Here is a 27,351-nt window from a genome sequence, read left to right on the forward strand (position 1 = left end):
ATAACGACACTAGATGAAATTTCTGGGCTTAATTTCTGTATGTTAACACTGTTGATTCACAACTAACAGTGTTTCAGGAGATCATCATTAGACAAGAAGGGGTCCTTCATTGCCCCCATTTTTAGCACAGTGTTTGATATAGAGCAAGACAGAATTGTATTTAGAGCTTTGGAACTGAATCCATGAAAATGGGAATCCTGACATACTTATTAACTTTGTGAACCAGAACAAATCACTTTCACCACTCTCAGCCTCAGTATCTTCACCTGGAAAATGGAGAAAATAAATTATACCTACCTTCCAGGTGTGTGTGTGTGTGTGTGTGGGTGCATCAAATGAGATATCTAAAGCACTTTGTAAAACTTAAAACAGTATATAAATGCTAGCTATTATTCATAAATGTTTGCTGACCATGAATGTTGACAATATGCAGAAGCCATGAGATTTTCAATTATTATTAGTATCCTTTATCTAGGAAAGATTCTGAATGGGGAATCTTCTAAGTTTAAGCGCTACTGGTAGTTAACTGTGAAAAGTTCAGCAAATCATTGTATTAGGGCCCCAGTTTCCTCATCTGTGAAATGAGGGCATTACATTACCTGATCTGAATGATCTTTTCCAGTTCTGACTTACAGTGTTTTCGTGATACCAGAAGAGACATGGAAAATGTCTCTTTATATGTCATTTACAATATAAAACAAAAGATGAAAAGAAAAATAATGAGGGAAAAGGCCATACAGGAATACTTATATCAGTTCCATTGCCCACCTTCCATCCCATGGGTTGATGCCGTTGACAGAGCCATTTTGGGATAGATGAGAGATATTAGCTATGGTGACCCAATAATCACATATGTTTCTATGTCAGTGCTTGGCTTTCTGGCATATAAAAAATTCAGATCCTGCATACCCTTAGGAGAAGTATCCAACCAATATTAATATTTTAGAAATACTAGAAGTTGGAAGAATAACCATTATTCATCAGTAGCACCTCTGTGACACTAAAATGAAATAATGGATTTTTTTAAAAGACAGAATGACTCTAGTTGTAGAACTATAGAAATATTCCTCTCTCGGGGATGCTGCATTCTTCGCTTTTATCTTTTTTTCTCCTCTTGAGAACATTTTGATTTACTTCTGTGATAAGCTTATAACAACTAGGGAAGGCGAGAACTGGAATGAGCAGAGCAAGGAGGGAGAAGGGGATCGCAGATGAGAAATGGGTCCTGGTAAATTCTTTTGGCTTCAAGTCAGAAAGCGTCACTGACTGTGTGCATCCATTCTGTGGTGCAATGCATAGTTATGCCTGTGTCAGGCAGAGATCTGACCTCCTGCCAACCTAGGTTGGTAGAAACTGAGGCAAGGTATCTTTCCAGTGAAAACAACAAAACATAGGAGTCCCATTTCACTACAGTTCACTACAGTTGGGAATATAAGCCTTATCCTGTAACCTCCTTAAACCTCAGTTTTCTCATCTGTAAAAAGAGAGAGATGAACTACATAACCTCTAAAGTCCTTCCTATCTCTAGTTATATGATTCTGTGATCCTTCAAGACCTTCAAGGGTTATCTTACTGAGATATTACAAATCAGAACACAACAACAACTACATAATTTTTGGCTGAATCAGAATAACCCTTGAGCATTTTCACATGACATTTTGGTAGGTGAAGAAAGATTGAACCCCTGGATGTATATGCTAATTTTTCCCCCTAAAGTTGATTCTCTGTATGAGCTAGGATGGAGTAGTGGAACTTTACTCAATTTTTCACATAAATGAATGGAAACTTAAAGAAACAAAATAATTGCTATATAAAAAATGATTATTTTGTGTCAGAGTTTAGAACAGGTACAAAGACAATTGATAGAAACTCAAAAATGTGCTGATGTCCCGCACATTCTTGGACTCTTTCAGTTCAAAAATTATACATCAAGTACTTACTATGTGCAGAGCACTGTAATTGATACTAGGATAGATTTAGATAAGACAAAATTTATGTTTATTCTCTTGGAGAAAATATGATTGACAATAACAATTAAATAGAACATGAGACATATTTAGAATCTAAGACCTGAAAGGGACCTTAGAGGTTACTGAGGTTAATCATCCATCAATGCAAGAATTCTCAGTAAAATAATCCTTAATCTAAAAAAGAAATTGTAAATAAATAAATACATACCTAGATCTGTGGAACATGGCAATATTATATTGTGATACACAGTAAATTAGAAGACTAGTTTTGCTTAAATGCATTTTTCTTGCTTTTTCACTCTTTGTTAAATGCAATGGCTCTTTGGATTGGGTTGATATATTGGAAATAAAGGTGATATCAAACCAAAAATGGTATGAAAGTGTGATATATATATATAATGCACATATACAGATAATGCATCTAATCTATACAGAGATATAAAATAATGAAGGTGATATGATACTATAACATATACATATAAACATAAACACATATATATGCTATGTCTATATTCATATCTAGATATAAATATCTAGATATCAATATTTCTGTCCCTTACTGATATAAGTTCATCCAGATTTGAATTACTTTTAGTAACTATGAGCTCACTAATTGATGAGATAATCCCATTCCATTTTAGATTAACTAACTCCAATTTATAGTTCCCTGCCACTTACTAGAAGTCTTCAAACAAAGACTGAATTGGTTGATCACTTATCAGTAGATGTTATGATTTTCGTGGTATAGATATTTGGATCAGATAATTACTGAGTCCTTTTCCACTCTGAGATTAAGCAATTCCAATTATTAGAAAGTTATTTTTTATATTGAGGCAAAATTGGCCTTCCTGGAGCTTCAATCCAATGGGCATTTGCTAAACACTTATTGAGTATAAGGTACTGTCCTAAGCCTTGGAAAAGATAAAAAGATGAGATAAGATATGGCCCTTGCCCTAAGGGAGTTTAAATTTTAGTCAAAGGATAACACACTTTCACACACACACATACATACACACACACACATACATGCACACACACACACACACACACACACACACACTAAAATAGAATGTTGCCTGTGCCTAAGAAGTTCAATGAAAGATTCAAATAAGGTCAAATGACCGAAAGAAGAAAAAAAGGATGAAGAATTATCATTTGATAGCTATAATTGGGAGGAAATATTTTTCCTCTTAGCATCAAGGCCAGATGTACCTGTCTGTATCTTCTGTCAATTGCTCTTAATTCCGTTTATAATTTTCAGGCTAAAAAAATGTTAATCATTGCAGCATGAGTTTTCACATTGCTTGTTTTGAGAGGAACATGTCATTGTATGATTTATGCTAAATGTGCTTGAATGTAAATCCATAGTTAGAAGTGTGATTTTAACGATTCAGGTATTCTCACCAGTGATGAAGATCATGACTCACCCACACTTGCCCATCTTCTTTAGCTTTTGGTCATGTCCTATATATAATTTTGCTATAAGTTTCCCATTCTTTGTGCTGAGGACCTTCTTTGATTTCTTCTGACATTACAAGGATGCCAATGTAGCAAAAAAGCTTTCCGCTGTTAACCAAAAAGATCAGTCTATCTTTATCACATGTGCACTTCCTCGATGACTTATTTTATTGATTCTTTAAATTTCTTTATGTTGCAACATATGTGAAAAATGCATATGTAAGTTTGTCTACCTTCTTCATACCAAGTATATTGCCAATGTCTGAGTGACAGAAGAGAATGAAAAGGAGAAGAAAGAGAAGTAGAAGAAGAAGAAGAAGAAGAAGAAGAAGAAGAAGAAGAAGAAGAAGAAGAAGAAGTTTGTCTCTCCTAACTAGACAGCTTTAAATTTTAGTACTGTCATTATATAAGGTTGAAATTGTGTTTAACAATGCAGTCTCTGACATATTTGCAAACACTAGCTTCTGGGTCAGCCTTGTTTTCAATTAAAGAATAATCACCACAAGAGCTGATGCACTAAACTAATCTCCTGCAGTTTTGATCAAAGCAAGAAATTAATCAACGGACAACCACTTATGTTTCTAGGGAGAACTTAGGTCTTGGGTATACGCTCTGGTTACCGAAGGTGAGATCCAGCTATATAAAGAAGTGCCTCACTCTCCTTTCCCTTAGCTGTGACTCAGATAATGGCATAAATGTTTGGTTTGATACTGATGTGAAGACAATAAAATGAAATTGATCAAAGCAAAATGAACATAGCAATCCCTTGAAGATGGAGAGTTTGGCAAGCTACACACAGAAAAGGCCTGAATATTTCAATAGCATCTATGGACATGATTAATTTATTATCCTTTTAGAAGGCAGTATTGATGCAGAAAGTTTCAAATTGTGCCATTATCTCTCAATGTCTCATGGAATGTTAGGCACGTGGAACATGCTATTGCTAGTCATTTGATAGAAAGGGAATACAGTATGGTAGAAAAACAGACATACAAACTCACTGACCTTGGCTTCAATCAAAGGATCTGGGTTCAGTTTCTGACTCTGCATCTTGCTAGTAATATCATTAAATCATTGATTCAGAGCTGGAAGGCACATTATCAAAAATCTGCTCTAATAACTTCATTTTACAAATCAAGAAGATATAAAAGTTAAGCAATTTGTTCAAAGTGATTTGAGATTGCAGAGCTACAATTTGGTCATAGTTCTTTGAACCTGTGATCCTTTTCTCTTTTGCCTTTGTATCTCAAGTGCTTATCACAATGCTGAACACATAATGAGCACTTAAGCACATTTTCATTCACTCAGTCGGTCCCTGCCACATGTATTTCACCTTTTTGAACCTGTTTCCTCATCTATAAAAAAGGAAATGATCCTATTTATGTTATCCGCCACAAAAAGGTTGTTATGGGAAAAAAAATGAAACTGTAAAGCATGAGACTTGTGAGCTATTATCATTATTATGTAAAAATAGAAAAATATGACCAGAATAAAAATCTGGCACTGAAACTTAGAGCTCTATGAAACCTTTGAGATCACCTAGTCCAACTCTCTCACTTTTTAATCATGCAATTACTCTAAATTTTATCATTTCTTCTTAGACCTTCAATGGCACCTTTTTTCCAACTACTTAGCTGATGATCTCACTTGCTATTTCACTGAAGAGGAGGTCCTCTTATTTTCCCTCCTTCTCATCTCAGATAACTTCTCTCATTCTCTCCTTTTCACTCCCATATCACATGTAGAACTGGCCCTTCTCCTTGTGAAGGTAAATTCTTCCCCTTTGATCCTATTCCTTTTTTCTTCTCCAGTATATTGTCCCTCTATTATCCCATTTTTTTCTCTAATCTTCAGTCTCTCCCAATTAGCTCTTTTTCTCCTATCCATAAACATGCTCTTTTCTTACCCATCCTGAAAAAAAAAGCTCACTTTATCTCACCTTCCCCTTCAGCTATCACCCTAATCTCCTCTGCTTTTCTTGACTAAACTCCTTGAGAAAACCACTCTTCTCCTCCACTTCTCTTATCGTTCAATTTTAAACGCTCTTCTCTCTGGATTCTAACCTCATCATTCAATAGAAACTGGTATTACCAAAGTCACTGATGATATCTTGACTAACAAGTTTAACGGCCTTTTCTCAAACCTGATCCTTCTGGACCTGTCTACAGCTTTGGATCCCATTAATCAACTTCTCCTGGATACTTGTTTTTCTTTAGGTTTTTATGACACTACTCTGTCTCCCCTATGTCATGTCACTCTCTAGCTAGAGGATGGTCTAGGTGGACTCCCCAAGGCTTTATCCTAGATCTTCTGTTCCCCTTCTTTACCAGAGATTTTTAATGTTTTTTCTTCTTTTTTTGTATGTAACATGGACACTCTTTTATTTTCTTCACTGATTAATTTGTTTGTTTTTAGTTCTTTATAACCACTTCCATTTATCTTAGATTTTTCACTCTCCCTTTCCCCCTCCCTCCCCGAGATGGCATGCAATCTTATATAGGTTCTATAATACATTCTCACTAAATATATTTTCACCTTAGTCATATTGCATAGAAGAATTAAAATGAATGGGAGAAACCATGAAAACAAAACAAAATATAATACAAGAAAAAAAATGGTCTGTCTCATTCTGCAATCCAATTCCATAGTTCTTTCTCTGGATGTGGAAGGCATTTTGCCTCAAGAGTCCACTGGGAATTTTTTTAGGTCCTTGCTGTGAAGGCCTAAGTCTACCAAAAAAATTCTTCACACACTATGATTGTTACTGTGTACAAAGTTTTCCTGGTTCTGCTCCTTTCACTCAGCATCAGTTCATATAAGTCTTTCCAGGCCTCTCTGAAGTCTTCCTGTTAATCATTTCTTACAGCACAATAGTATTCCATTAATATATATATATATATATATATATATATATATATATATATATATATATATATATATATATATATATATATATATATATATATGTACCACAACTTGTTCAACCATTCCCCAATTGAGGGGCATCCTTTTGACTTCCACTTCTTGGCCATCACAAAAAGAGCTGCTATAAATATCTTTGTACATGTGGGACCCTTTCCCATTTTTATGATCTCTTTGGGATATAGTCTTAGAAGCGATATTGCTGGGTAAAAGTTTTGCACATTTTTGTAGCCCTTTGGGCATAGTTCCAAATTGTTCTCCAGAATGGTTGGATCAGCTGACAACTCCACCAACAATGAATTAGTGTTCTAACTCTCTCGTATCTTCTCCAACATTTATCATCTTGTTTTGTCATGTTAGCCAATCTGATAGGTGTGATGTAATATCTCAGAGTTGTTTTGATTTGCATCTCTCTACTCAACAGTGATTTAGAGTATTTTTTCATGTGACTATACATAGTTTTAATTTCTTCCTCTGAAAACTGCCTGTTTATATTCTTTGAACATTTATCAATTGGGGAATAACTTGTATTCTTATACACTTGACTCAATTCTCTATATATTTTAGAAATGAGGCCTTTGTCACAGACACTAGTTGTAAAGATTCTTTCCCAGTTCTCTGCTTCCCTCCCAATCTTAGTTGCTTTGGGTTTGTGAAAAAAACTTCAATTTAATGTAGTCAAAATTATCCATTTTGAACTTCATAATGTTCTCCATGGACCCTCTTTTACTCTCTGGTAAAACCTATAAATCCCTTTACATAACTGTGTTTTTAAATGAATAAAGCAAAATTCATAGGATTACAATGGGAACCAATTTTATTGAAATACAATACCAACAAAATGATAATGATTATAGATAGTATTTATATAGCACTTATTATGGGTCAGATACTATGCTGTTTTTTTAAAATATTTCCTTCTTTGCTGCTCAAAACAACCCTGAGAGGTAGGTGATATAATTATTCCTATTTTACAGATGAGAAAAAATGAGACCAACAGAGGTTAAGTTACTTGCGTGAGGTCAGATAGCTAATAAATGTCTGAAGTGTGACTTGAACTCAGGTCTTCCTGGCTCCAGGCCCAGCATTTTATCCACTAGTCTACCTAGTTGCCTCAATATTTAAACATATTTTTTAACAGATTCACAGATCTCTAGGTTAAGTATCCCTGTGCCATACTCTTTTATCTATGATCTCAACAGCTCCCATGACTACAATGATCATGTCTATGCAGATGACTGTCCCTATTTTTAACAGCCTTCTAGTTCATTTCCTTGATTCAAGTTTCCCCCCAACTCCCATTATTCTTCACTAAGTTGCCAAAGTGATAAGTGCAAGTCTAACCATATCACTTGAATTCCACTCACTGAACTCCAATATGTGCTCGTTTATCTCTAGGACCAAAGACAGGCAGCTGGGTGGTGCAGTGGATAGAGCACTAGTGCAGGAGTCAGGAGGACCTGAGTTCAAATCTCACGTCAGACACTTGACACTCACTAGCTATGTGACCTTGGGCAAGTCACTTAATCCCAATTGCTTCCTCATCCTGGGTCATCTCCAGTCATCCTGAGAATATCTGGTCACTGGATTCAGATAGCTCTGGAAGAGAAGTGAGGCTGGTGACCTGCACAGCCCTCCCTCACTCAAAACAAAGTCAAGTGCAAGTCATGTCATTGTTTCTCTGATGGCATGGTCTTCTTCGGTAATGAAGGATGAATCCACACACAGGACCAAAGATAAAGTCAGCTATTTGACTTTTAAAGCTCTTCACCTCTTGACTCCTTCCCAAGTTTCTAGCCTTTTTACACTATACTCTCCTCCCCACATCTTCCACTTTATGCTCTCTATCAGTACAGGTGGGTTACATTGTTGGCTTCTATTAACCTTAGAGTTCATTAAAACACTGAAGTATTCTGTAGCTAGAGAGGCAAAATGGAATAACTGATAGAGACCTCACCTCAGAATTAGCAACACCTGGATTTAGAATCTGCTACCTGTTGCATACATTTTATATGACAGTGGCCTATCATGGTGACTCAAGTCAACTTTTGAAGGTTCTCAATTGCTGAACAGGTAATAAGGAAGCCCCCCACTAAAACCTTGTTCATTAATGAAATCACTTTATGTTGTTGTTTTTAAGTCTAGCTACATTTCTCCCACTGTGGACTTGTAAAGCTGAAATTTTTTTCTCCAGATATAATACTTATCATTTATTCCTATTAACTTGCATCTTTAATTCATCCCATTATACTAGCCTCCCATGAATTTCTTTATATTCTGGATCTCTGATTCAACATATTAATTCTTTATTTCAGCTTTGTGTCTTTCACAAATTCACTAAGATTACTTCTGTGCCCTAAACCGAGGAGGAGAGGAAAATACTTCTACCAACAACCACTAATGATACTCACACTGATTTGATGGGATTTCTGAACCAGAAAAGAAAGGAAACCAATAAATCTTCAGGGATACATTGAAGATGATAGATGATGGGCATGATAGGAAAGCCCTTCCCCCAACCCCACCGAGGCAAGCGGGAGGGGTGGGCATGACCTTTTGTCTCAATCTTTGCTTCTGTATGGCTTTCCTTCCTCATGACACATCTCTATCCTTGCCAATGTTATTAAACTATGAAGATCAGCCTTTTCTGCCAGGTCACTACCACAGTGAGATGAAGTCACTTCTTATACAAATGACAAAAAAAAAGTGACTTCTGGGATTTGCGTATCTGTACTTGCTGGCGCCTGGGCATGATAGATAGTTTTCCTTATCATTAGCTTTCTTTCTCCTTTAAACTAGAAATAAAAAAAAAAAACAAAACTGAAAAGTGGTATTAAATTACACAGAATAATAGGAAAGACACTCTAATTGTGAAAGCCTATGTTGTGATATAATAGGAGCTAGCAGCTAAAGCATCAGCAGATATTCACACCTCAACACACTGCCGGATTTATTCTGTCTAAAAGCAGTACCTGAGTTTTCTTATATTCTGTTATATTAAAGAAGAAAAAAAGAAGAAGAAAAGGCCACCTGCCTCCCTATGAGGGCAGCCCAGCAGTCTGCTGGAAACTTTAGGGAGTTTAACACAGTATAATAGAGGTCATTTGGAAACTGACTTGCTTCGCATGGTAGGTTTTGGGTGAATGACTGAGGGCTAGTTTGTTGTTTTATAGGCGTTTCACAAACCTTATCCCTCTCTGATCCCATCAGATCTACTCAGCTAAGCAAGTGCAGACTGGGTTAGTCCCTGAGACCCCTCCAGGGAACACAGAGGTAGTGTAGAAAATAGCTAGTGATTGAAGAGAACTCTCTCTTCCCTCAGGGCCTTAGTTTAACTCAGAATCAATTCTGTCATTCAGAGAGCCCTGGGCAAGTGTTACTCTTCCTAGGAATTATTGGCCAAAGCAAATTCTATGGACTCTGTCTAGCCTTTCCCCTGAAGAACACTTACTTTCCAAGAATCTCAGTATTTAACATTCATTCCTCCTTGTGCCTGGTTAAGGTGTTTGTACCAGAGTCTAAACCATTTCCTTATGTATTTATGCCATCACCATGCCATAGCTATGCAGGAAAGCAGAAGGATGTCATTCAGGAAAGGGTAGTGTAGTGTAAAGAATTCTGGGTTTGTAGTCAGAAGACCTAGATTTGAATCCTGACTGCCATTACCTCTGCGACGTTGGCCATTCCCTTAATCTCTCTGTGTCCCATCTTCCTCATACATAAAATGAGAAGGGTGGATTCGAAGACCTTCAAAGCTTCTTCCAATTCTATATTTATGACACCATGATCCTATGATAACCACCAAGCATTTAATCAGTGCTCGTGATATCTCAGAAACTATGCTAAGTGTTGGGAATACAATGACAAAAATGAATTAGTCTTTGCTCTCAAGAAATTCCCATTCAGAGAATCATAAAAGTAGCAACAGAGGGGAAGTTAGACATATAGACAAATTCTCTTTTTAATTAGGATGAAGCTATGACCCAGTGAGTTAGTTGTCTAAGGTTAAACAGATACTAAGTAGGGAAGCTGGGATTGAAAATCAAGTTTCTCATTCTAGCACTTCTATTGCCCTATGATGACATGTCTGAAGAATTGATATTTTTCACCAATGATTTTTAACTCTTGGCTACCCTACTGAACATGGATTGATTGGAAAAAGCTATTCAGGAGACAAATGTATTCTTCTCCCACCTTAACTCCAGTATCATGTCTCTTGATTTAGTGGATGTAGTCACTTTTGGGGGCAGGTAGGTGGTGCAGTAGAATGCTGGGCTGGAATCAGGAAGACTAATCTTCCTGAGTTCAAACCTGACCTTAGACATTTACTAGTTGTGTGACTCTGGGTAAATTACTTAATCCTCTTTGCCTCAGTTTATTCATCTGTAAAATGAACTATAGAAGGAAATGGCAAACCCCTCCAGTGTCTTTGCCAAGTAAACCCCAATGGAGATCATAAAAAGTTTAACACAACTGAAACAACTAAACAACAAGAATTCTCTTTGGCCAGGTCTGCCAGAGGTGGGGGTAGGGCACAGGTAGGGTGGGGAGTAGGGAATTCTCACTCTGATCATTCAACAAAGCCTTATCTTTGAGAGAAGGAAATCTTATAACCAGTCGCCCACTGTCTGTAGTTAAATGAAGAGATTTCAGAGAAGAAGAAATCCAGAATGCAACCATCAAGTATTATTATATTTTAAATTGGGTATGACAGAGTATATAACCCAGCCTCCTCATCTTACAGATGGACACACTGATGTCTTCTATGAAAAGGGTTGTGGTCAAGGTCACCCAACAGAGGAGAGATATAAATCAAAGTCTTATGACTCTTTCACAGCTTCCTGAGTTCTGACTAAGAAAATATCCCGCCCCCCCCACCTCTACAAATGAGATTATAAACAAAACTTCGACTCCTAGCTAGTTTACACCCTCGTGTTTATGCCATATATTTCACCTACATTTTATGTTGGATTTCCACGGGGCCTGCCGAGGAGCCACCATTTATAACCTTGTTTCCATGGAGAAATGTGTTCTAAGTTCTAAACCGGAGACATAAAAACAAACTTTTACAACATAACCTGTTCATGTTGACTGTGTGTACATTTTCATATTCCAGCTGACAGCCCACACGACTTGCGCTCTGTTGATCTGTTTATAATAAATACTCTTGAACCATGCAGACATTCTCTATTTCCTGTCTATGAAATACTCATTTTTAGTGATCCCTGCCACCACCATGACAGTAAAAAGCATGAGTATGTAGTGTTTACATTATCTGATGAACATGACCGTGTGCCATCTGCATTGTCTAAGGGCAAAGCCTAGTGGAGTCAAAGCTGATCCCTCGATACTTCCTTTTATCCTGTCTTTATGTAGCAATTATCCTTAACCTCTCTTTGTCCCTCCATATTCTGAAGGTTTTGTGAGGAAGGCACTATTTGTCTTCTAAAGGTAAGGGTTTGGTCATTACAAATGCTTAGAAAATGTGAATTGAAATAAATTGCATTGTTGTGATCTGTATATTTAAGTTGGAAAGACTGGAAAAAGGCAACAAATGTCTCCAAATCGATAGTTTCAGCAAGTGTCTAAATTCTCAAATTCAAGGCTTGGCAGTGGGAAGATGAGGACTCACTATAAGCAGAACTTCATTAGAAGAACTGACAAGATAGGTGGGAACTATAGAAAAAGAAGAGATTGAAGGCACCAGGGATAGAACTGCTTTTCCTTATTCATTCCTATCTTCTCAGACATAAAGGTTGTTTAACTAGTAACCTGATTCTGTATTCTCATTTGGTCATTTGGGCCTGGCTAGAAATAGTCAGAAAGATGTAAAGGTGGTGTTTTATAGACCCAGATCTCTGTTTATCTCTTTTCTCTATTTCTTTCTCTGAAACTCCAAGCAAAGTACTAAGGTGAAGTGCCTGAGGCTTCCAGAGAGACATTATCATAGGGTGGCTCAGCAAGAGTAGGGAGAAGCCAAGATCAGGCTCCTTTCCAAAGAAGGGAAACTTCAATGTGAATTCTAATTAGACTGTGGAGAATTCAATTAAGCTAAACAGTGGTTAAAAACAGTTTTAATTAGAAAGTTTGCATTTCTGCCCATATGATTCCATTTCTTTTAAATCTTGCTTCAAATGACATTTTTTGTTAATATTATGTGCACCTTCATCTACTAAAGGCCCCCTCTAATGCCTTGTCATGAGGTGGAGGTTAACTATGGGATCTCAAAGACCAGGCCTGAACATTAACCCTTTGATAGATCATACTAAAGAGGTGGGAGGCAATAAATACTTTTAGTACAGGCTTGATGATGAACACTATGCGTATTAAGACAAAAGTAGCTAATTTGGGAGACAAGGATGATTATAGAGCTATTTTTTAGCCATAGCACTAAAACTATCTTGTGTGGTTGGATTCTGTATCAGTGAGAGGTTGTATCCATGCCAATAAAATCACCCATCCTTAATGTCTTTAAGTTAAGCCATTATGTATACATAGGAAATGAGTGCTTAATCACCAGTACTTCATTCGGTAGACTTTATGAGTGTATATGTTTCTCCAAGGAAATCTATTTGGATTCTTAAGATAATTTATATTTTGTGTCCAAATTGTTCAGGTCATTCCCTTGTTTGCTTGTCCTTGGCAACAGAGGCATAATAGTGATTCTTGGACAGGGATTCTATGAAACGTACGAGACGGTCTATAGCCTTTGGGGTGCTATTATCCTCTTGAAGAATTTCTCCCAACTTCTCAGTTTGCTTCAGTTTCTGTTTGAATATGTAAAATTACTTATGGAGTACTTACCATATGTCAAACAGGGAATATGCTGTCATAAGAGGGCACAACAAATCTATAGAGAGGAATGGTGTCTAGGGAAAGGAGTTTTGATCTTCAGAATGATAAGAACGATGACTTGATCTATATAGCTGGTAAATGTCATTCTTTCCAAAAAGAGCTATGTAATTGATTTGACAGATGTGCCCAAAGCAAGAGATGAGAAGTAGGAGAAAGAAGAGAGGTATAAATACAAGTGGCTAGATGGCTAGGGAGGTTGTGAGGTATGTTCTGATATTTGCCCAGTGATCTAGATTTATCTGGTTATCTAGTTATATTTCCATTTATTTGGTCACCCAAAACAAGATACTTGAGAAAAGAAACTATAGTCTCCATATCATGATGGACATTGAAGTCTAGTGTTATTTCTTTAGGTGTTTTTTTGTCTAACCATCATCTGTATTATAGGTATACAATTTGAAATTAGCTATGATTTATTGGCTTAAACCTGGAATGTGAAGTTTATTTTCAGTTGTATCCAAATTCATAATTTTATTTTATTTTCTTCCATGGTACAGGTTGTGGATAATGACCGACCAGAAGGGTCCAAATTCCGACTCACTGGAAAAGGTGTGGATCAAGAGCCAAAAGGCATTTTCAGAATCAATGAAAATACAGGGAGTGTCTCAGTGATGAGAAGCTTGGATAGAGAAGTAATGGCTACTTATCAGGTAAGTTTCATTTGGTTCCCATACTGAATAGCTGTTGAGTTTTTTTTTTTTAAGTCTGCCTTGTTCTTTTGGGTTTGAATTTTCCTATGCCTCACCAAACCTGTTGGTAGAGGATGCCTGTCCTTGAGGGTGCTACTACACAATGTGCAAATAGGTGATCTGATTTCCTCTGTTCCTATAACCAATAGCTTACATGTTTGAAATTAGGGTCAGGATTCAAAGTGTCCTTATTATCCACATGAGGTCAAAAGGTAAAAGTCAGTTATATGATAGACTCAGTAGGTCACATCTGTTCTGTGCCAGGACTTCTTCAATTTATTCAAGATAACTCTACTCCTTTCCTACTTCCCATTCTGAAAATAGAATTATTCTGAGTTTCTCCAATCTTTGTCATGCACTCCAACTGGTTTTTCTTGGTGCTACTGCTTTTCCATTAAGGGCATGTTAAGTATGTGGCCATCCTACCTCTCAAGACTAATCCAAATCAGCATTCAGCTTTGGAGTGGCATGTACTATTCGATTCAGTGAACTTGTTTCTATTCTAATGATGGTCAACAGAGGGACAGAGAGCCTGAGACCCACTTGCCATAGAAAATCTTGAACGCCATGCTGTACTCTTGGTTGAGATTCTTCTCGGAGTTGGGCAGACACACTGTTTTTGGCTGAGAGATATGCCATGCTGTGATTATTCAGCGAGAGGCAGGTATCTTTGGCATACATTCCTCCATCTCAGAAGTCTTGCTAAAGCAGTCTCTTCCAAGTGTTCCAATTTGTTAACATCAAAGTAATGAGCGGAAAGTACTTTTGGCACATGAGACAGATTGACCTCTGTCTGATACATGTAGAAAACAAAGTGGCAGGGCTACCAGAAATATCCTATTAGTCTAGCTTAAATTGGTGGGAACATAGAGTGAACCTGAATTTGTATTTTCTGAGTCCCAGTGAAAGAAATCATCAGGGGACCACCTTCTTTGATTCTGCTTTTCTTTCCATGTATCTCTAATCTTTTAAACAATTGCTTCATTAAGTTGGATTTTATTACTTTGCAAGTTGGTACTAAGGATAAAAGAGCTAGGCCATTATTATGATTTCTTTTGTCCAAGACAGATAATATTTAACTTTCATTATCTTCCCACCACCATCAGAGTTTTGGTAGTTATCATCACTTTCCTGAGTTTGGTTTCTCTTATCACTTGTTCACAGACCATAAGGTATTATATTTAGAGGTGGAAGAGAAATTCAAGGTCATGTAGTCTAACCTCCTTTTTTTTTTTACTGATGATGAAAATGAGGCTTCAAAGGGTAAGTTATTTATTCAAGGCCAAGTGGCAAGCCAGGATTCAAACCCTGGTTATTTGACTACAAATATAGCACTCATATATACTATATCACTCTCCAATTTTTCAAATAAACCCCTTTTTCCAATTTGTTGCAAATGACCGTAGAGTAGAAGTGATATTTCAAAAATTTCTTAAGAATGAAAAGGATAAAACTTACTGAGCTGGGAAAGGGAGGGCATCTTAGCTATGTGATATTACCTAGGATAAGAAATGGAATAAAAGTATGACTTTGCCTGAGAGAAAGAGAAACTGTATGGTATTACTAATAGTAATGATTCAGGAGGGTCAATTGGGAGTGATAAAAAAATACACAGAATTTGGAGTCAAGAAAACTTGAGGTCTCTTGCAGTTCTATAGTCTGTGAACATATGCAAGTATCTAATAGATTTTACCAGGAGGTGTCTAGGTAGTTCAGTGGATAGAAAACTGGGCCTATAAGCAGGAAGATCTGAATTCAAATCTGACCTCACTTACTTAATAGCTATGTTACTCTGGGCAAATCACTTGACCTTTGTTTGTCTTAATCTGCTGGAGAAGGAAATGGCAAACTACTCTGGTATCTTTGCTAAGAAAACTCCATGGAGAGTATGGTCCACAGAGATATGAAACAACTGAACAACTAATTATTTTTACCAAATTCTTTCACATGGATTATCTCATTTGATCATGGAAAGTGAGACTGGAATCATCCAAGATGGCAATTATTTCCCATGGTGATATAGAATGAAATATTATATACTGTACAGAGTAAATAAATTCAAAGAAGTATTTGACAATTAACCATTAAGGGTGGTGTAGAGATCTTTGGGCCATTTCCTCCTGAGACAGGTGTTTTTGAGAACACCAACCCCTTATACTATACCAAAATTAAAGACAGAATTCTTGTTTGGGCAGATCATGGCTAGGAACCATTGTGGCAGTTCTGGAATTCTCATGGTCTGGTCAAAGGACTTGAAGTGGCAGATAAGCTAAAGGTCTGGGACCTCATTTATAGACTAGCAGGTCACTACCACTGAATAGTATAGATTTGTTGACCTGATAGGAGTGGTGATAGCCCAATCTCTAGAGGATCTAATGCCCTGAATTTTCTGACAACATGAAAGATGTTTGTTTTGCTATCCAGTGAATTTACTGTGATTTTCCAGAGAGTAGAATTTTGAAGAAAACTTCTGCTTTTGACAACTTGTGAAAGTTAGCAAAGTAGCTTTTTTTTTTTTCCTGATAGAAAATGCATTAAGATTCATGCCTTTCAGAAGAGGACCAGACATAAAGTGGCAGGGGACTGATCTAAGCCTTAGGTTACTTCCTCTCTCATCTGGATTCCTGAAGTGCTAAGACCTACCCCAGGCAAGAGAAAGAATGATCATGGCTGAACTCCTGGATTTCCTGGCTCCAGGCTGTCCCCTGATCATTCTAGGTCTTGCTGCCCTACTTCCTGACTCTGGAAATACTAGTACCTCTCTTCTAATTGATTCTCTTTTTGTGCAAAAAAGAAATGGAATTTCTATTAACTTTTCATATCTATTTAAAAACAGGGTTGTTTTTTTAACCCAGGGAATTCTGTAAGTTATTTCTTTTCTGGTCAGAGGCAAACCTGGCTTTGGAAATAAAATTAAAGAAAATGCACAGGAATGATCAGAAACATTTGCATATAGATTGACTCTCCAATGATCTATTCCTCAGTTTCCCTTGCTGTAATTTCAATTGAACAGATCCCAAAGCAAGACAAAAAATGTTAACTGTTGGGAGGAGAAGAGAGTATGTTCTTACCATTTATTGATTCCTAGTATTCTAAATTTTTAAGTGCTAAGTATATGTGAACCCTTAATTAATGATGCTTTCTAAATCTCACATGCAAACTGTTGAAGTAAAATTCTTTGGAATCTTTCTGGAAAGAAGTTATCTAGTATATAATATATGTATGTATATGTATACAATATATATGCATGTGTATATAAAATCATTCCCTTATGGCTATATTTTAAGATTATCAAGATGAATTGCTTAGTATTAATTCCCTCCTAGCCAAGAAACTGACAATCATTTCTATAAATTCCTCTTTCCCCACCTTCTTTCTGTGCTTCCAAACTCAATAACAACTTGGGTTATTGGTGTAAGGCATGGAGTTTTATTAGTTAGTTAATTTATTTTCTTTTGTCACCTTCTCTCTGTCCTATAAGATCCACAATTCTTCCTCACTCTCTAACCTTCCTCCCCTTCCACCCACCCTCCTCAAAACAAAAAGGAAAGGAAATGTGCTTCTACAACTGCCTGGTCTATAGTGGCACCTGGAAAAATAATTTAGGTTTCACAGAATTGGGAGCTGACATATTAATGCAAAGTTCCTTGAAATATTACTCATTATTATGCCTTTTGCCAGCATTTGAGTGATTTGTGAACTCTTTATTGGAATAAAGTACTGTAAATGATTCATGAATGGCCAAGTTTATAAAATTCTATAAAAATATTAGCAGGTGGTAATGGTTTCATCACAGAGTGAGTATAATCTGCTAGCCTCCCTATTTGCCAAAATAAAGGAATAAGGAGTTGGACAGAGGGATGAATCTGACAGGAGAGAAAGGAAGGTGTTGGATCGGATAGAGTGGAGGATGTTGGAAGGCTTTGTTGGTTAGAGGAGGATAGGAGGTGCAGCAGTTAGGAATGCAGACAGAAAGGGAGCAGCCAGCATCATCAGTATCCAAGAGGAGTAATATCTCTTGGACAAATTGTAGGTGGAGGACAGGAAGCAGAATAGAAACAGATTAAGCACTGGCCACTAATGGTAGAGGTGGAGAAAGTACCAGATACATGCAGTTGGGAGGTGGTGGAGTTGGTGCCCTTGTTCCTATAGAAAGTGCAGAGATAGACATAGAAGATCAGCCCAAATAGATACCTTGGGTCCATCAAGTTAGAGCTTACCATGTGAACTTGGTTTTCCCCTCTTCCGCCTCAGTTGTCTTTTGCAGATCAGGTCCTATGCTGATCAAATATCTGTAAAGCATTTAGCAAAGTGCTTGATACACAGTAGGCACTTAATAAATGCTTATCCCTTACCCTTTTCCCCCTATTCTGTTCCACCTATCTCCCAAAATTTTGGGAAGACTAAATGTCTTTCATTTATGGAAACAAGCTTTGCATTTATCATTATATTAGTCATCAAAATACCATTGTGAGATGTAGACTTTGAATTCTTCTATTCCTGCCCCTCAGGTGAGGCCTTCAAAAAAATGGAAAGTGTGGGAAGTGAACAAAATGTATTATTAAACTTTTATAGATGGAGATCATTCTATTGTATTGACCCATCCTCCATGAGAGATGTGTTATTTTTACATTAATGGTGATGAATTTGTACTCAGTCGTTCCTTCCTAGTTGCCTAGACTGTCTTGTAAACATCAATACACCTTTGGAAGACAGATTATGGTTGATCGCTTACCAGAGTGAAACTGACTATCTTTTATTGAGATAAAACCTATGTCCTGATTAACACTATGGCCTAACTAATTTAATTAAGATGTAGACTCTCTGGGAAAGAAGGCCAGCTATGTATGAGCAAGATAAAGAAACTGTGAGCAAGTAATTTCATCATTCTCAATTCCAGGCTCATTTTATCTTTTATCCACTGAATTGAAGCATGTTGATTGAATTAAATTATGATACTTAAATATAAGTTGGGTTGCTAATATCTATTGTAATTATCTCAGCCAGTGATCATTTTATCTAAGCCAAAGATAGGAGTCAAATGTAAGAGAATGCCTTCTCATTTCTTTTAAAGAGTAGGCAATGAAATTTGCTTGAATCTTTGAATAAGATTGATGTATATGGACAACCTCTTCAACTGCCTTATAAAGGACAAAACTGACAGATATTTTACCAGATCTGTGATTTCATTTATGAAGAGAGTTCTTGGTATGGAAATTACTGCTACCTATGTACATCTACAACTGTTCTGGATTTTAGTTTTAGAGAATTATCAGTGATTAGTAAAACATTGAGGAACTTGTCTAGAGTCATAGATGGTGAGAGGTTGGATTTGAATCCAGGTCTTTCTGACTCAAAGACAGCTCCCTATCCTCTATGTCACAGTTGGTTCTAACCAATAATAACTCAAACTTCTGCAGTATTTTAAGGCTTAACAGTTGTATAAATATTTTCATGACCTTTGCATACGGGGAAACTGAGGCTCTGATAAACTAAGTAGCTTACCTATGGTCACAAAGGCTCCACTGACTGACCCTGATGGCAAAAGTTCTCCAAATCACTTTCAAATTTAAGTAGCCTGTTTTTTGTTATGTTGCATCAAATGCTTAGGAGAATTGAATTGATATCATGACTTTTTCATTTCTATACTCTTTCAGAATCACTTCACAGGCTTCCCATTGCCATTAGATATTGTGTTAGGAAGAGCAGGAAGAGCCGCTTTTCTCTCCATGACACAGAGCATTTTACTCCCCACAATGACTCCTGTACCTTTAGGTCGACACAAACTGAGACCACTCATTGGCTGTTGAAGTTATTATCAGCTAGCACCTGAAGATGGGCTCTTCATTGAGTCTCCCATTAGTGCAAATGCCAATTTCTTTGAAAAACATAGAAACAGAGACAAACCACTCAAGAAATAAGTCAATGAATAGCTGGAATTTTGATGCATCTTTTATCATGAGTGACTTGGGATTTGGCTTCAGCCTCTTCCCTGGACTGGTGAGCCAAAACATCAGTATTTGACAGTTCTTCTTTTGGCACTCAGAATGTGCTCAGCATTTCACGTTGCACTGAAGCTTCTCTATCTGTTAGTGCAGCTGGTGAAACTGAGGACTGACACTCAGGTTAAATGAGGTAAATGACATTCTGAAGTCAGCCATACAACTGGGATTAGGCAGCCCTACTGATTTTGTACTTGGTCCACTGGATAAAAGCCATCTCTCTACTCAAAGCCATGAAAATATTATTTAAAAAGGCCCTCATTAACACAAATGCTTCAGAACTATTTAAACTTGGAGTCTCTAGTATACATAGAGAATATTTTTTCCTGCTTCTCATGATTTTGCTTTAGAAATGTGATTACAGCTGCACCTCTTCTACTATTACACAGAGACAATATAGGATGGTTTGAATAGATCATTAAAATAGAAGCGGCCCATATTAGGAGTTCTGAGCATTCTTGTTTCAGGGATCTTTTAGGCAATCTTATGAAGTCAATGGACCCTTTCTTAGAAATATGTTTTTAAATTAAATGAAATAAATCACAAAGGAAATTAGTTATGTTGACATAGAGTTAAACTCTGTGTCTTAAAACAATGGTGTCAAACCCGGAAGGAAATTGGTCCAATAATCTATATATAAAGATTTCTGCCGCAACATATCGACTTAGTTTTGAAATGCAATGTTATCAATTTCTTATTGTATTTTTATTCATTTTGTTAAACATTTCTCAATTTCACTTTAATCTGGTTTGGACCTTTTGGGAGTGTTATGGGCCCCATCTGACACCTCTTGCTCCTCCGCCTTAGAGCATGGTGTAAGGGAAAGGTGATAACCTTGGCCTTGGAGTCAAAAAAGATTGAGTTCAAATGTCATCTAATATTTACTAGCTGCCTGATCAAGATTAAGCCTTCTTTTCCTTCTGGAGACTCTGAAATCATGCTTCCAGTTCTGGGAGGTAGTTAATTCATTCAGCTTTTAAATTCTTGCCTTGAGACTGAGCTGTCTCTATTGATGAGTGAGTGAGTGCAAACTCACCTAACTCACTGTATCTAGTGAGCTCCAGACCAGAACATGTATCACATCTCATCCTGTTCTCTACATTGGAGATGTTGCAATATAAACTTCTATAGTTTCACAATCCTTTCAGCCCCTATATTCTATATTCTACTCCGGGCACAGTATTCAGATCACTTCTAAAATACTTTGTAGGAAATATATGTTAATTTACTACCCTATTGATCAGTTCACAATCCTTGTGAATCCCTCTGCTTTGGTCATCACTCTCCTACAAATGTGACCCTTCCTCTCTTGAGGATGGGGACAGTCTCACTTTTTATTTGTATCCTCAGTGCTTAGTTTGATACTTGGCATAGAGGAAGGACTTCATAATTAAATTCATTTCTTTTCATTCATTTATTCACTCATTCATTCATTTACCTATTTTATCTAAGTCTCACTTCCCTCATTGGTAAAACTGGGAACACAGAAATTATGATACGAACCTCACAAAGTTGTTATGAAATTCTAAGATAATGTATATAGCATGCCTTCATGAACAATATGAACATCAGTTATCATTATTACTCTACAGTTTTCAAATAATTATATAATGATTACCATAAAATCTTTAATCAAGAAGCTCAAAGTAATTTCCCAACATGTAATTATTTATCTGTGCCTAATTCAAAATTGTTTAATCCTTATACTGTTTGTTTCATTTTACAAATTAAGAAGTTATGAAAGGTATGAGATATCATCTAGTATGGGTTCTTGATATGTGAGGAAGCCTAAACCTATTCCCTAATAAAAATAAAATATCATGTAAAGGTGTGTTCAAGGTCATTTAATGAAGTCTCCCAACCAAAGCAAGAATTCCTATTTCAAAATGAGTGATAGAATACCTTCTAATGTCTGCATCCTATATTTCTCATGATGAAAAACTCACTACCTTATAAAGAAGCCCATTCCATTTTCAAAGCTCTAATTGGTAGATATTTTGTTTTTATTTCTAGGAATCTGTTTCCCTTTGATTTCTACTTGTTCATCTAAATCCACCCCTCTTCAGCCAATATAATATTTAATTCTGCATAACAGTTAATCAAGAGTGTCTTCTCTTCTCCAGGATAAGCATTCCCAGGTCCTTCAATTATTCTTCACAAACCAAGATTTTGATTTTCACTAACCAAGCATTTATTAAGTACCTACTAAGTGCCAGGCACTATGCTAAGTACTCCATTAAGATTATTCCATTTGATCCTCAACTCAATCCATTATCTCCATTTTACAGTTAAGGAAGCTGAGGCAAACAGGTTCAGTGACTTGCCTAAGAACATACAATAAGTATCTTATGTCAATTTTCAACTCAGGTCTTTCTGAATCAGTGTCCAGAACTTTTTATCCGCTGTGTCAACTTAGCTGCCTCATTGGTCTCCCTACTCTTCTCCATTTTCCACTTAGCTGAAAATGTGATTATCCTCATGAGCAGGTCTAATCAGATCATCTACTAAATAGCTATCAGTAGTTACCTATTACCTACAGGATCAAATATAATAATTTCTAGTCCTTAAATTGCTTCATAAGCTGGTGCCTTCCTCTCCTCTGAGATTAGTTTCCATTAATACTATTATATATCTTCTATGTTCACAGCTCTTTACATGTTATCAGTTCCATTAGAATGAAAACTTCTTGAGGGCAGAGTCCTGTTCCCCCCTTTTTGTATACATAATGATTAGTAGAGTGCCTGGCACTTACTTGTATACTGACTAACACCTTGAGGAGAGATCCAGTAGCAGATAGCATGACAGGAATGACATGTGTTGTCCCTTTTCCAAAGAATTTTATTATTTTCCACTAAGATTCTATGTTTTCAAAGAGTTTCCAGGTAGTTTGTAGATTATATCATGTTTAATATAGCAAGTTCTATTAAAAGAGTTATGAAATTTTGATGCATCAATGTTATTTCTGAACAGCCATGGACAATACTTCTTTCTGCAGTGGTGTTCTAGAAACAATATAATTTATTTTTTGAATTTGCTAAGACATTTGGAGGTTTGTATTTGTTGTGAAGGAATTTCTGGCATACTAGTTTTATAATGCATACTGAACTCCTGGTTTAAAAATCAATTCCTGAATATGTCTTTCTAATTATATGATAGATTCTAAATGTTTTTAAGCTTCATTATAATGTTACATAAATTCTACCATTCATTGCATAATCTGCATTTGTTTCCTTATCTCACAAATAGAGAATTGAAAAAAAAATTCTTTAATGAGAGAAAATTATTTCCCCTCTGTTATATAGGTTTTTGTTATAATAATTGGAATTGATAATAATGTTAAAACATAATTGTTACTATTATTCCATGTCTTCTTTACAGGACCAACTACAAAAGAGCTTTCACCCCTTTTGTTCTGGTTATTATGCATCTAAAAGTGAACGCGCCAAAACATTATCCTCTTTGGTTGCCATATCACACTGCTGACTACCATTGGATTTGTAGTCTACTAAAATCTGAGGTCTTTTTTTAAATAAGAACTATTGTTTAGCAAAGTCTCCCCCATCTTGAACTTTGCACTTGATTTTTTGAACCTGAATGAATGACTTTATATTGATACTTAATCAATTCCTTTATTGGTCTATCATAGCCTAAGTCTCTTTTGGATCCCAATTTTGTTTTCATCCAGTATGTTACCTCTCCCTCTGAATTTCATGTAATCTTCCCCTTTGACAAGTAATGTCCTGAAATTCACATCATTGATTAAAATGCTGACCAGGACAGGGTCCCTCATGCGTTGAGTTTTCCTAAGAACCTAAAAAGAAGAGCTGAGAAAATCAATAAGAAATGGCAGCAGCAACATTTTATGATGCTCTTTATTTAGGCAGAGAAAAATCTTGTCATCATTCCAGTGTAATAGCTCAGGGCTGCAACATAAATCTATACCTTCATTAACAGAAACAAAGTGAGAACTGCCCTAGTTTTGCCAGTGCCAGGGAAATAGCTAGCTGCAAAGCTAAACTTTCACTAACTGCATCATCAGAAAGGGAATATTCAAGTGAGGATTTTGAAAAGCGGCCTGTCCTCTGAGGTTAGGAGGTATTTTGAATCTTACACACTGCATTACTACCATTAATTTCATCAGACAGCGATGCTTTGCCCCATCTTCAAAGATCCCCTTTCCCATTACACAAATACAAAGAAGATATAGCATTTTCAAGCCTTTGTCTTAGAAAAATAGGCCAATGTTTACTGACCAACCTACTGACTTTAAGAAATTCCCCAAGAGACTAAAGGTTCCATGTTTGTGAAAAGTAAATGATCTTTGGACTTTTTGAGATTCTTTGAGAATTATCGTGAAATAGTCATTAGATTGTCACATAACTGAAAACATGAAGTTCCTCCTAGATTCTTCTGGAGTTTAACTGATAGTTCTATGGAGCTCAGGAACATAGAACAAATCAGAAAATATTAAGAAATTCTCACTGGATACATGAAGTGGGGGAAAGAACAATATTATTGGGATCAAAATACCTGACTCCTATCACTTTTTAGCTATGTGACCTTGAGCAGTTCAATTCATCTCTCTTGGAGTTGGTTTAATATTTATGAAATGAGAGTGATAGATTAGGTGAGCCTTAGGGGCCCTTTTGCATCGAACAGTATGTCATCCTGCAGATCCAATGGTAGGGAGTCAGGAGATTGGGTAGGACAGTCCAAAAAAGTCATTCCTTTCTGACACTGAGATGTTCTATGCTTCTGTTTAAATATGCTTATATCTGTTGATTTGGAGATTTACTTCAAACCAAGTAATGAAGTCACATTGTAAAGACTTGACTCAGGAGGACCTGATACATGGTTCAGTTTCTACATCCTGTCTCAACTAGTCTTTTCCTGTCAGTCATGCCTATGCTCACAATCCATTGGTTGGGTCAGAATCTCTCTGAGCGCTTTTACAAGTTCATCCAAATTGTTTTTTCTCTGACTGCTTCAAGAGCAGGAAAAATTAAGCCACATGAGTATGATCTGACTCTCTCACAAGTGGAGAAATTCATGAAATAGTCAGTGGAAAGGCATGACTAGCAATGTGCATTGTTCCTGGGAAAAAAATAGGTATTTAAAAGGCAGAGTTGAAGGAGTACATTCTAGATATGGGTGCACAAAGGCATAGAAATAAGGATGGCATTCTGAGCTTGGGAACAGCTAATAGGCTACTTGCACCAGAGTAAGCAGTAAACAAATTAATCGTCATAATCTATATTGTTTGGAAAAATAAGTTGATGTTGTATTATGGAGGTTTTAAATGCCAATTGTAGGTATTTGAACTCTATTATATGAGTAATAGGGAGACACTGGATATTATTGAGAGTAAAGATTTATGTTTTAGGAATATTCATTTATCAGCTATGTAGAGGACAGATTGAAGAGGAGAGAGACTGGAAGAAGGCCAGTCAAGAGTCTAGGGTCAATAGTCCAGATCTGAGGTGATGCATATTTGAGTTGGAATAATAACAATGTAATTGGAGAGAAAGGGACAGGGAAAGTATGTAGAATCAATAAGTCTTGATATCTGGATATAGGAGGCAAAGGGAGAAGGAAGAGTCAAAGGTGACAATGAGCTTAAGAACCTACAATCTCTCTCTCTCTCTCTCTCTCTCTCTCTCTCTCTCTCTCTCTCTCTCTCTCTCTCTCTCTCTCATACACACATGCCTGCATGCGCAGACACACACACACACACACGCACACACACATCACACAGCCCTGGGATTTAAGATAAGTTTCAAAGACAGCAGAGATTTATGGCTCACCTGAGTAATGAGGCAGAGCTCTTCTGTTGATGTTCTGGTGTTTCTTAATGCATAGTGAGCATTCCTAACAATAACTTGTACTTCTTTACATTGACAGGAAAATATGTAGCCTGAAAGTCATAGCTTCAGGACTATCAAAAATCAGAATAAAGAGGAAACTGTGAGGCCATCTAGGGCAAATAATATTTGACCAAAACTCCCCCACAACAAACACCATTTCAAGACTTTAACTGAGGTGGAACCTACTCTCTCCTAAAGACTGAAGACTATTTTCTTGACTTATCCGGATACTGTCTATGTTGCTCCCAACTCAAATAAAGCTTGTCTTCTTTAACTACTTAGAAGTAAGTTGAAGGAGAAAACAGTTCATCATAGCCAATTCTACACATATAATGGCATCCTAGAAGAAGTATGGAGCTGGGAATATTAAGACTGAATAAAAGTTAGCACAACTTGTCAGGCAGACCTAGCTGAGAACATTTTCACACACCAAGAATATGGGACCAACTGTGCTATTAGACGTTGTTCGGGTGAAGCTGCAATTTTCTGACAGAATTGTGAAGACAACCACTGAGCTGGGTCTGCCCACTGCCGACACTCTAAAAAGATATATTTTAAAAATAGAATTTGTTGAATATATCATGGAAAAGTATTTAGAACTCAACTCCTATGGAGCCAGTACTCACTTTGCTCTGCAGAGCTGTTCTTGAAAAGTTAGTTACAGTGAGAAATTAAAACAAAACGAAACAAAGAAAAACAAAATCCAATCCTAGATATCCATTCACTCATATTTGAACCTTAAAGGTATACTTCATTAGAGAGAAAACACACTGATCCAAAGACAAATTATTTAAAGGCTACATAATCAGACTTTTGTTAATTAAGGAGGCAGATCCTTTTGTTATGGTGGTATTCCCTCCCTGGTATGGATCAGAGTTGGTCATCTCATGTAATTCTGGTCTTTATTTACCCATAAACTCTCTATTAAAGGTTCTCCTCAAGGAACTCAGAAGGTAAGTGACAAAGTGGCAGTTTGGACTTAAAAGTCAAAAAGACCTTGGTTAGATACCTGCCACAGATAGTTCCTGCTTGCTAAACACAGAGCAAGTCACTTTATTTCTCTGAATTTAATTTACCTTATCTGTAAAATGGATATGGCACTATTACCTCCCTCACTGGATCATTATTAGGGCCAAACCAAATTAAAGAGGATACTATATGCATCCCCTTTAGAAACTTTAAAAAATTTTGGAAACTGTAAAGCACTGTATGAGTACAGGTTATTGTTGTTAAGGGAAACTTTTTTGGTGATACATGATGGTGAACTCTGATATACTACAGTCACTAAAGTATTGAAGCTGAGGATCACTCATAGAGCAAAGAAGAGGCATATGGTAGGTGAGAGCTGGCTGCAATACATTCCAAGCAAAGAATTTTGGAGACATTATGTAAGGGATGAACAAAGAATTGAAGAATAAAAAAGTAGGGAAAGTGAAAGATAATTGACAACATGCATGCTCATTGGCATCCTTGGAATGTTGGATTGTCAAGGAAATTCAAGGAATACACTTCTTCCCCTAATAAATAATTGGATACACTTCCATAGTGAATCTATGGGAGTGAATGGACATAGGCTGAGCAGGTGAAAATG

The 27,351-nt window shown here is 36.7% G+C and overlaps 1 protein-coding gene across 4 annotated transcripts in view; it reads left to right on the forward strand.

Moving 5' to 3' along the window:
• CDH13 (cadherin 13) overlaps positions 1-27,351 on the forward strand; it is a 1,297,228-nt gene that overhangs the window by 615,660 nt on the left and 654,217 nt on the right. For all 4 annotated transcript variants that reach the window (XM_072634210.1, XM_072634211.1, XM_072634209.1 and 1 more), the window contains exon 5: positions 13,703-13,855. In XM_072634210.1, the coding sequence (XP_072490311.1) occupies positions 13,703-13,855 (153 nt within the window). The remainder of the gene's footprint in view (positions 1-13,702; positions 13,856-27,351) is intronic.

This window comes from Notamacropus eugenii, chromosome 1 (genome assembly GCF_028372415.1).
Source record: "Notamacropus eugenii isolate mMacEug1 chromosome 1, mMacEug1.pri_v2, whole genome shotgun sequence".
Taxonomy (NCBI): Eukaryota; Metazoa; Chordata; class Mammalia; order Diprotodontia; family Macropodidae; genus Notamacropus; species Notamacropus eugenii.